General features: G+C 46.2%; 1 protein-coding gene across 3 annotated transcripts in view; it reads left to right on the forward strand.

Moving 5' to 3' along the window:
- The window catches only part of CEPT1 (choline/ethanolamine phosphotransferase 1), a 32,136-nt gene extending 23,472 nt beyond the window's left edge, over window positions 1–8,664 (forward strand). For all 3 annotated transcript variants that reach the window (XM_015650594.3, XM_015650595.1, XM_015650593.2), the window contains exons 6-9: window positions 4,077–4,208; window positions 4,896–5,054; window positions 6,176–6,301; window positions 7,877–8,664. In XM_015650594.3, the coding sequence (XP_015506080.1) occupies window positions 4,077–4,208; window positions 4,896–5,054; window positions 6,176–6,301; window positions 7,877–7,996 (537 nt within the window). In that variant the 3' untranslated portion in view covers window positions 7,997–8,664. The remainder of the gene's footprint in view (window positions 1–4,076; window positions 4,209–4,895; window positions 5,055–6,175; window positions 6,302–7,876) is intronic.
- The last annotated feature ends 2,570 nt before the right edge of the window (window positions 8,665–11,234 follow it).

Here is an 11,234-nt window from a genome sequence, read left to right on the forward strand (position 1 = left end):
ATTATGTATATATTATATATAATATAGATATGTTGATATAGGCTTACCAGGCCATGTCAGCTGACAGTTTAATGATAATTACAATAATAATAATAATAATAATGCAGTAGTATTAGAAGCCACATTGATCTATCAAAATGGCATTGTCCACAGAAAAGCTGGTATGTGCATACATAAATTAAAAAGACATAAATTTACTGGAAATAAAATCCAAAGCATTGATTTCCTGGAAGGTTTTCCTAGTTTTCCTTCCTGTTTATCAGTCTTCTCTCTGTATTTGACAAATGCAATTCTTAAGGAAAAATAAATCTTGATTTCAGTAACACCAAGAGATGGCCAAAAGTCCCTAAAAAGCTTAAAAATGGATGAATTTCTAATCTGCTCTGTGTAATGGGAGCAATGAACCCATCCCAAATGAGCTAATTGTGGCTATCCTGATTTTGCTGCTTGTGCTTAAAACCCCAAAACCCTTAATTAATTCTAAAAACTGCAAAGTAAATACCATCTAAAGGGAATGAGGGTGGGTAGGACTGATTAGAAAATAAAAATGAGGCTACACATCATTTTATTGGTGCCAATTTTTCCAGATATATTAGTGTGGCCAACATCCCCATGAAGCTATAATGTAATATTCTGTTACCAAGAGAATTTCTCAGTTCCTGTTCTCAGTTTCCTTAAAAAAAAAAAAAACAAATTAAAGGGGAGAAAGTGCTGCTAGAGCAACCTCTGCCACAATTCAGTGATGTTTGTGTGAGCTTAGAAATGGGTCTCTTGTTATTAAACAGCTTAAACAACTCTAAAATAGTCTGTTAAATAACCCTTTTCAGCAAAATCTGGAAATCTAGCAGAAGTTCTGTGTTGCAGCAGCATTTGCCTAAGGCAGCTCCCAAAAATACTTAATTAGTCTGGTTGGTTTAATGGAGCATTTCTCCAGAGAGCAACCTGAATCAGGCCTCCCATGATAATTCTGTTTAATTCAACAAGTGAGATTTTGTGGTCATTTAGAGATAAATGTTATTTGCTGTTTGCAGAGCAAAATAAATCACACAACACCTTCTCACCCAGCCCTCTCTAATCCTTTAATTCTTGATGTGACTGCAAAATCGGTGGTTTGGTATTTTTAATTTTCTTCTGTTTGGGGGAAGTATGGAGTAAATGTGTTTGTGTACTCAAACATTCCACTTTTCACAGGGAAAGCAAAACACTGTGAACAGGCAAAATGCAGAGTTGTGGATTTTTGCAATTGCTGCTTTCATTACCTTTCCTTTTTTCCACGAAACTGTGTGTGCCTATCCTGACCCCCTCCTTTCTTGCAGTGTAAATTCTCCTCAGAGCCTGTTAAGTGCTGCTTCCCAGGCTCCTGGAGCTGGTTAATTCCTGTGGGATGCTGACTGTGGCTCCATCTTGGATCACTTGAGACATGTGAATAAAGCAAGGAAGCTTAGGATAACTGGTTTAATAGATTTTATATTTTATATTTTCCTGCTTGAAGCAAGGAAAGTGCTGCAGTTGCTGGAGTTCTCTCCCCCAGAGTGTGGAATATGAAAAAGCACCAAGACTTTGGGAATATGAAGCTGGAGTTCAGCCCTGTGGAAGCTGTTCCTTGGACAGATGTGACTGCAGTGTGTGTGGACAGCTCCAGACTGCAGCTGGGTGCAGCCCTGTGAGGAGGACTCCGGTTCCCAGCTGCCTGGGGACACTGGGGACAGGAGGAGCTCCTGGAGGAACCCTTCCTGTGCTCTCTTCCGTGCTGCTTCCATGGGCCCTTAGTTGGGCTCTGCTCTGGCCTATTTCCTCCTAACCTTATTTTATAAATCCCAATTCATTCTGCACAAAACTGATGGAATGTACTCTGCAATCCTGGCAGTAATTTTCTTGCAGAATATTCAAGACTTGCTTTAATTCTGGCTCTGGCAACCGCTCCCGACTCCGTCCTTTGACTGCTGCCACTTGGTTATTGCCATGCCTGGGCTCTTCCCAGACAAAATCTGGAATTGTGGAATGGTTTGGAATGACCCTTAAAGCTCATCCAGTCCCACCCCCTGCCATGGACAGGGACACCTTCCACTAATCCAGGTTGCTCCAAGCCCTGTCCAGCCTGGAACGCTTCTTTCCCAGGGTTTACTTGGATTCTGCAGCTCTCTGTGATCAGTCTCAGAGGCTTTAACAGAGAACATGATTTACCTGTAAAAGATGTGACTGGTGATACTTCTCTGCATTGCTGACATGGTTTTGGGAAGTTCTGCCCGTGTGTGGCTTTGGATGAAGGCCCTGGAATCACCAGGAAGGGCAGATTAACTGCAGGGGCTGTAGTGAACGTGGAATACCAGACAGGGAATTGTGGCTGTCTTCCAGTGTCCTCTGAGTTAAGATTCAGGGGCTGCAGTGCCACTTTGTATGAGCATTTCCCTCTCTCTCCCTACTCAGAGGGAAAAAAGAAATGTAATCTGATATTTGCTTGATTTTGCTGCTTACCACTTTTGCCTTTTCGGCAGGCGCTGACTTTTTAATCCACTCCTGGCTTTCCTCTGCCAAATTTCTGTGTGTGGCTGTTTCTCAATAATTTTTTCTTCAGCTGCTGTGGAGGCCAAAAGGGGGGTGTGAAGAACCCAAATCTGGACTATTACAACTGTGTGGCCTTATCTTCCTCCCTGAGAATCCTTCTCCAGTGTTCTAGTGGTAGCTGGGAGTTCACAGGGTGTTTTTCCCAACCAACTCCCTTTGTCTTGGGAAAATGTCAACATTAATATCTTCTGACTCCTGTAATGGAGTTTGCTACTGTCCTTTTGCTTGTAAAAGTCAATCCAGCTCATTCTTTAAATACCAAAGGATCAGTTCTGAGGCAGAGGTCAGCATAGGTAGCTGCTTTTAGAAGAGTTTGAGAAGTCCTGAGCCTCCTGACGTGAATGGATGATCACAAGTAGTGCTACAGTCTGGCAATTCAAGCCTTCTCTTTGTCTTTATTCTTTCTCTACAGTTCTCTACATGTAGGAAATGCCTTTTTTTTGCCTTAAGAGGGGAGAAATATATATGAGTGCCATGAAACTGGGTGGGGTTTGGGGAGTGGGCTGAACAAGGCAGGAAGGGTTAATGCTCCTCTGCCTCGTAGTCATGCCCTGAAAAGACCAAGAGGTTCAGTTGCTGAATGGAGTAGAAAATTGAGGATCTTCAGGAATGATCTTCAGGAGTGTTTGGACAGTGCTGTCAGGCACAGGGGGGGATTGTTGGGATGTCTGTAGGAACAGGGGCTGGGCTGGATGCTCCTGGTGGGTCCTTTCCAGCTGGTAATATTCCATGATAAACCTGCTGAAATCTACTCTGAGAGTGCAATAAAAGAAAAATAGAAGCAACTTGATCTCCTCTGGGCTTGTGTTCCTGGTTGGATTCCCTGGGGAGCCGAGCATTTATTCAGTTGAGTGCCGTGGCTTCAGTTCCCAAAGGAAGAGCTTTGAGCAGTTGAACAGATACAGTTGGGAAGTTTTGGTTAGTTACCACTGAACACTTGCTTCCATAACATATTTCCTGTGGTTTACTTTGGACTGTTCTTCATTTCTAGTTTTTCCTGTTTTGCTTGAAACATGACTGTTAAAAAATGAAGGAAACTTTCGACACTACCTGTGCTCGTTCTCCCCTCTTTAGCAACCTCATCCTTCCTCTCCTGGGCCACTGATCTGGCTTGTCTGATCTCTTTGCTTGCCATGCCTTGCACAAAAGGTTGGATCCAGTACTGACCATCCCAGCTGGCTCTTGTTCTGCCCAGTTTGATTCTGACTGCAGCTTCAGGAAAGGTGATGATTCTCTTCCCTGAAATGATTTAGAGCAAGTTCTTGGTTTCTGTGCATTTCTCTGCTTTTGCTGTCTCCTCTCTGGTAACTGAACACAAGTCTGGCTTTCTTGGAAGCTTCATGGAAGGATTTTTGGAAAATACGTTTTTCTCTGTAGAAATGTCAATCTCTGTGTAGCAGAGAGAGAAGAGCAAATGTTGTGTTGGAAAGTGGAGTGTTTGAGTGCACCTGAAATACTAACCCAGATTTGAGTTTGTGCATATTTTAACTTCTTTTCTCTCTTCCATTAAGATTCCAATATTGAATATTCAGGTGAAAATATTCCCAGCTCTTTGTACTGTGGCAGGAACCATATTCTCCTGTACAAACTACTTTGGTGTGATCTTCACGGGTGGAGTTGGCAAAAATGGATCCACTATAGCAGTGAGTACCTTGGGCTGCCAGTTCCTCCTCAGCACCAAGGGATTAAACACAATCTCTGTGTTTAATCTCTGTCTCAATCTCTCTTCAGCCACAGTTTGTGTTTAATCCCTTCTCCATGGAAATGTTTTCCCTTCAGCTCCTTGCTGGCTTGGGAAAACAAGTTAATATTGTGTGTGTAACAATAGTAGATTTAGGAGTCAAAGTTTTGAAGTTTTTGATTTAAAGTACTCATTGTACTTCGATATTTGTTTTTGAATTAATGAGATAAACTGAATTATACAAATACACCCCTCACTGAAGAGTTAGTAGAAAAATCCTGTGCAAAAATCCATTCAGAAGGAAATTTTTTAAGAAGATTCTGGGTTTGATCTTTCTGAAAGATCTGTATTATTTATATTACCAATGTAAAAGAACACGTGGAGGTGCCTACACAAGCACCTTCTGTTGCAATGGTTCTTGCTGCCTAAAATCTGATTTTTTTCCCCAGCACCAGAAAGTTTCCACCATTTCTCAGCTGCTGCGTGCTCAAGTTTCACTGCTTTTTCTTCCTTTTACCACTAGTTTTCAGAAAGATGTTTCTAATGTGGTTTTATTTTTAACCCCTCATTGCACACCATGTGAGGGGCTCTTTGAGGTTTCTTTGCAATGTGCACATTTTATTAACCTCATGTTTTAATCTCACCATAGGGAACAAGTGTCCTCTCACCTTTTCTCCATATTGGCTCAGTGATCGCCCTGGCTGCAATGATCTACAAGAAATCTGCTGTGCAGCTCTTTGAGAGGCACCCCTGCCTCTACATCCTGACTTTTGGCTTTGTGTCTGCCAAGATCACAAATAAACTCGTGGTGAGTGTGCCAGAACCTTGCAGGAGAGCTCTTTGTAGATTTTGGGGCTCCCTGGATATTCCACCGAGTACCTTCCACGTGTTTGTGCACTGAAGAGATGCTCGTGCTTTGCTTTAAGTAGGCTGGAGGAGCAGCATTTTCTGTTTGAGAGGGCAGTGGGAACCTGGAGTTGATGCTGGAGTTGCACAGGCAGCATCAGAAGAGCTCAGAGCTGTTCTCCCCTTCCCCAGCTGTTAACACATTTGCAATGTGTTTGTGCACGTGTGAGGAGTTGGGCTGGAACAGGCACAAAGGGGAGGGAGGTTTGGCAGAAGGAGTGGGGGTGATGGTGAGGTTTGGAACACTTGCTGGGGGTTTACCTTGAAGAACTGGAGGTAAATAGGGGTTAAAATAATTAACATTTGTACAAGGACAGAGCTGTCAATGAAGGAGGGTTAAACAGCTCCTGCCTCAAACACCATCCCAGTTCTGCAGGCCTCTGTTGGGCTGCTGTGAGCTGGGTCAGTGCTGGACTTAACTTACAGTGCAAGAGTTTAAATTCATAGAGGAGGAAGAGTTTCTTTCTTAGCAGGTCTGGTTTGGTGCTCACAGCTGTGCTGTGCAGTTGGGATGGAGTGTGGGATGGTTCTGTGCACACAGGGAGGTGGGAAGGGCACACCTGAACACCAAAAATGTTCATCAAATTGTAAACAGAGAGAGATGGAATCCTTATGGAATGGGATAAAAACAGGTGGAGAGAGAGGAGCACCAAGTGTCCTTGAATTTTGAAGCTCCAGCAGCTGTGAGTTTTTGTTTTCAGGCTCAACTTCAAAATTTACCAGTCTGCTTCCATTTCACTGTTTGGTGTCTGGCAGGACGAAGAGGTGAAGCTGGAAAACTTGTTAGTTTTTTTTCCTGTGCTACATTCTCTGCTCTAATAAAAGACACCTCTCTGCAAACCTTGCATCTCTGTAGCTGTGGAGCACTGTGGTTCAAACAATATTGCTGCAGCCACTTGAGTGTTTGATATTTTGCAGTGATGTGGCTTGAACTTTATGGTTTTGGCTTTTTGTATTCTGAAATCACTCTGCCTTGGCTGGCACGTGTTTATTTCTTAAATGTCTCATTTTTTTTTACTGCAGGTTGCCCACATGACCAAGAGTGAGATGTATCTGTATGACACAGCATTCATAGGTCCAGCATTGCTGTTCCTTGACCAGTATTTTAACAGCTTTATTGATGAGTATATTGTCCTCTGGATTGCCCTGGTGAGTCCAGGCTCATTTTGTTAATTAGCTCTGCACTGATTCACCACGTTGGGTGTGCCCAGCTGAATGCCCTGGAGGGGGTGCAGGGCTGAGCAGGGTCAGTGTCCCTGGTTTGGTGTTGGGGTGGTCAGTGTGAGGGGATGGAGGCACTCCCAGTCAGTTTGCAGAACACCAGTTTGGGTGGGATGTGGATCTCCTGGAGGGATCTGGGCAGGCTGGATCCATGAGCAGCGTGTCCTCGGGTCACAACAGTCCCGTGACATGATCCAGGCTGGGAGAAGAGGGGCTGGAAGGCTGGGAAAGGGTTTTGTGGTGCTGGTGACAGTGGCTGGACCTGAACCCAGATGTGTCTGGGTGGGCAGTGGCACCTGGGCTGCTGTGGCCACGGTGTGTCCAGAGGACCCAGTGTGGTGCCCTGTGCTCCTGTCCTCCTGACCAGAGGGACATTGAGGGGCTGGGGTGTGTCCAGGGAAGGGAACGGAGCTGGGGACGGGGCTGGGGCCCAGGAGGGGCTGAGGGAGCATCTGGGGGGCTCAGCCTGGAGAAAAGGAGGCTCAGGAAGGACCTTCTGGCTCTGCACAACTCCCTGACAGGAGGGGACAGCCAGGATGGGTGTCAGCCTCTGCTGCCAGGGAACAGGGACAGGACAAGAGGAAATGGCCTCAAGCTGTGCCAGGGGAGGTTTAGGTTGGATGTTTTAAAAAAAAAAGGTGAAAGAGTTAATCAGGCATTGGAAGAAGTTGCCCAGGGCAGTGGTGGAGTCACTGGAAGTGTTCAAGACCTGTCTGGATGTTGCACGGGGGGGACATGGGTTAATGGTAAATATGGTGGCTCTGGGGTGATGCTGGGACTCAAACTCCAACTTTGATGACTTTGACAGTTTAAAATTTCAAAGCACTGTAGTAAATATTCAAAGCTTAGATTAGAATATTTTGCAGATGAGCATTGCTGCCTCGTTAACAGGGGCTCTGTGATGGGCAATGCAGGGGTGCTCTGGCTATGCCTCAAGCTCTGGAATGTCTGTCATGATGCCAGCACCCATCAGGAAAAACATCCTAAATTCAACTTACCTGGGCTTAACAAATGCTCAAGTTTAATGAACAGAGACAGTGTTAACCTTTCAGTAAAACTGTGTTGATGTGATGTGAAAAGATGTTGTGTGTATGGTTATCACCACTGAAAGTTAATGGGACATTTCACAGGATCTCTGTAGCTGCTGTAATTCTTCTCCACTTTCTGATTGTAGAATTGAGAGTCTGTCTTGTCTCAGGCTGGAAGAAAGCCCAGCATTCCTAGAAACTCCTTAGGGAGTGCTGCCCCATCCCTGGAAGTGTCCAAGGTCAAGTTGGACAGGGCTTGGAGAAGCCTGGTGTGGTGGAAGCTCTGCCCACGGCAGAGGTGGAGCAGGACGGGCTCTGAGGTCTCTTCCATCCCAGGCCAGGCTGTGACTCCGTGGTCGTTCCTGGAGCTGGAGGTTCAGCTCAGTGGAGCTCAGTGCTGTGTCTGGGGGTGTGTCCCACCCTGTGGGGCCCACAGGAACATGTGGCTGTAACTGTGGATGGCTGTTCCCCACAGATGCTGTCCCTGCTGGACCTGCTCCGATACTGTGTCAGTGTGTGCACCCAGATTGCTGCCCACCTGCACATCCACGTGTTCCGCATCCAGGGCTGCCCCTCGCACTCCAACCACCACTAGGGACAGGAGCTGCCACGGGGGACTGCAGGAGGAGGAGGAGTTGGGTTTCCACAGGAATGGATGAAGACTTGTAGGAGACTGAGGCTAAAAGCAGATAAGAACAAAGTAATTTATAATAATCAATGTTGTATAACTTTTCTTCTTTGTTATCAGTAACACTCCTTAACTAGTCTCCTGCCTGAGAGAGTGAATTCCAAGTACACCCTAGTCAACTCTCCATGTAGTCAACTTTGTTGGTTCCAAGCCTGGGAAAGCATGCAGGAAGTAAATGCTCTGTCTTTGTAATTACCTTGATTACAAATTAATCTCTATATGGTGAATGGATCCCCCCACCAACTGAAGTTTCTAATGTAGTATAATTACAGCTGCAATCTGACTTGCTTTTAATTTTAATATTTCATCATCTCTTAGTGAAATACTTGTTTAGTGTCCACTTGAAATTTATTTACTAAAGACCTGAGCTGGTAAAAACCCAGAGATATCTCACTAAGTTGTGTGGCTGCAGCAGCTGCCAGGTGGGAGCCAAGCTGGGGTGGTTTGTGCTTGTGACAAAGCGGTTTCATGCTGAACAGGGTCCTGCGAGCCAAGGGGTACCCGGCATGCAAAATAGTGTGGTATCTTTGTCAATTAATTTTATTTTTTTAAATAAACATTATCTAAAAAGACAACTTATTTCTCAATTTTCTTCAGTGGAAAAGACTATAAGAAAAAAAATTTACTGTTTACTTTTTTATGTATAAAACTTAAGCAAAATTTCCTTTCTGCTCTTAATAAATAAGAATTTTTGAGAGCAACAGTTGTCTTGAGATGTATGTGTTGCTCTGTCCTACTTAGAGTTGTGAATGACAAACCTGCCTGTGGTTTACAGAGTAGCTTTCCAGTGCTTTTATGTGAATCATGTTTTCATTCCAGGATCTTTGAGAGCTTTACCTGCTCTAGAGTGTAGTAAGTTTGGGTTTCTTTTTTCTGACATTGTTTTAATACTGTTTTAGCTGTGGTGAACGAAGATTAATGGAGGGTTTAATTAATTGCATGTTAATGAAGTTCACCACAGGCCCTGAGCAGAGGGGCTGCAGTGCAGAGCAGGGAGTGTCTCTGGGCAGATCTGCCCAGATGGGGGAAGCTGCTGGCACAGAGCTGGAATTCTGGGATCCCACCTTGGAAATCCCAGCCCTGGAGCCATGGAGCATCTCCCTGAAGGTGGGAAGGAAATTCTCTGTGCTGGGAGCCCAGGCCAAGGCACTGCCTGTGCACAGCAACGTGGCTCTGAAGGGGTTAAACACAGCTCATGCTCAGAAAATAAAGGAACCAGCAAACCTCACACCTCAGTAAATCAAAACCTCCCTCAAGTCCTGGAAGCACTGACGTGCATTTCCTGTGATAGCCCAGTGGTCAGAAAATGCTCAGGAAGTGCAGAGGGAGCTCAGCAGTGCCCGGGGAGGTTTGAAGGCCACGTTCTGTCCCTGGGCAGAGCTCAGTGTCTGGCTGCTGGGGACAGAGGGACAGGGACTGTGTCCTGCAGGGCCAGGACTGAAGGGGACTCTGCTTCAGTGCTTGCAGGCTTTGTGGGGAGAGCCCACGCTGGCCCTGCTGGCTGTGCTGGGGGCTCAGCCTGGCACAAGGAAATGCCCAGTTTTGTGTCTTCTGGGCTTGGAAGAGTCTTGGCTCCTTCCTTTGGGGTGGCACGGTGTCAGAAGGGAGCCAGAGCTCTTGTGTCAGCCTGGGGGCACTGGGGGGATCAGGAACCTGCTCAGGATGAGGAGGAGACTCCTGTAAGGCTTTGCCTCTCCAGCTTTGAATCTTGTGAGCAGCAGTTTGATGGCAGGCACAGCTGAGGGTTCTCTGGAGCCCTGGCTGGAGCCAGAGAGGGGGGATTGATTCCTGAACCCTGATTCACCTGAGGCAGCTCCCAGGTGTCCTGGAGCTCTGCTCCAAGGTGCCAGGAGTATCTCCATGGATGAGGTGACAGCTCTAGAATGACATTTTTAGATATAAATGGAATTCAGGGAACTCATTAATTGGATTTTAGCTGCAATGAACTGGGAAAGGGTCGATCTGGACAATGTGGCCTCTGGTACTGTCCTTCCAGGGGAGCAGGTAAAAGTCTGCAAGGGAATAGCCTGGAAGGGTTTGAACATGCACAAACCACGTGTTTCCTTTCATCAGCATGAAGTGGGGGCAGAGCTGTTGCATGGAAAGTGTGAGTGGTTTCCACAAATCAGAATCAGCCTTTGACCAAACACCTCTGTGCCCACTCACCCATGTAAACAAGGAAGATTCCTGCTTTCAGTCCTCAGGGGTTTAAGATTAAGCTGCTCCAAATAATTTGTTAATAATACTTGAGACTGGAGAGGAACCAGAGCCTTTAAAAGGCTGTGCAGGACCAGATTTCCCTGTGCAAAACTAAAGCCTGTTGCTGTTCAGGAAATGCAACAGGACACCTTTTTCTGAGCTTTTCATTCCCTGGAAGTTTGGATGCCCCCAGCCAAGAAAATAAACTCCATTTCTCTGTTGATGTATTTTCAGTGTTATCAGGGAGCAGTCACTGCTGGCAGTCCCAGCTCTCTGAAGTACTGCTGTGGCTCTGGGTGTGTTGACAGATAATGGAATAAATGACCTTTCCACCTGCCTTGTTTGTGCCATGGGTCACGTTGGATGTGCTTGTGGGGCTGAGAAGGGACAGGGGCTTTGTGGCCTCAGCCTGATCTCCTGATGGGCCCTTTCACTTTCTGTTGTGTTGAGAAGGCACTCAGGAGGAACAACTGCAGTAGCAGTAGCACCTGGGACTGAGAACATGCCCTGCTAAAAAAAACACAGTTCTGCTCTGCAGGTTTTCCTCTGTTTGTAGAGAGAAGCTGGAAATTTCCACTGGGTGTTGTGTTGGCTCTTTTAGAACTGCTGAAAGAGTTCCCTTACTCTGATAAGGGGTTTGACACAGGAAAGGGGCAGGGCAGGACACCTCAGGGCCTCTTTCTGTGTCAGCTTTGTTTCAAAGCACTTTTTACCTCCTCTTCACATCCCACCCAGCCTGCCCCAGGTACCTCCAGTGCTGCTGAGGCCTCGCTGTGAGCGTGGAATGGAGCAGAGGAGCTGAACCATTCCAGCAGTTGAGAGTTGATGGCCAGGTGGGCTGGAGTGGGGTGGGAGCAGGGGCTGTTCCTGCCCTGGAGCTGGGGAAGCACTGGGCTGTCCCCCCTGTGCTGGCTTGGGCAGGGTGAAGCTTCCCAGGGCTGCCTGC

The sequence above is a fragment of the Parus major genome, chromosome 26, assembly GCF_001522545.3.
Source record: "Parus major isolate Abel chromosome 26, Parus_major1.1, whole genome shotgun sequence".
In the NCBI taxonomy this organism is placed as follows: Eukaryota; Metazoa; Chordata; class Aves; order Passeriformes; family Paridae; genus Parus; species Parus major.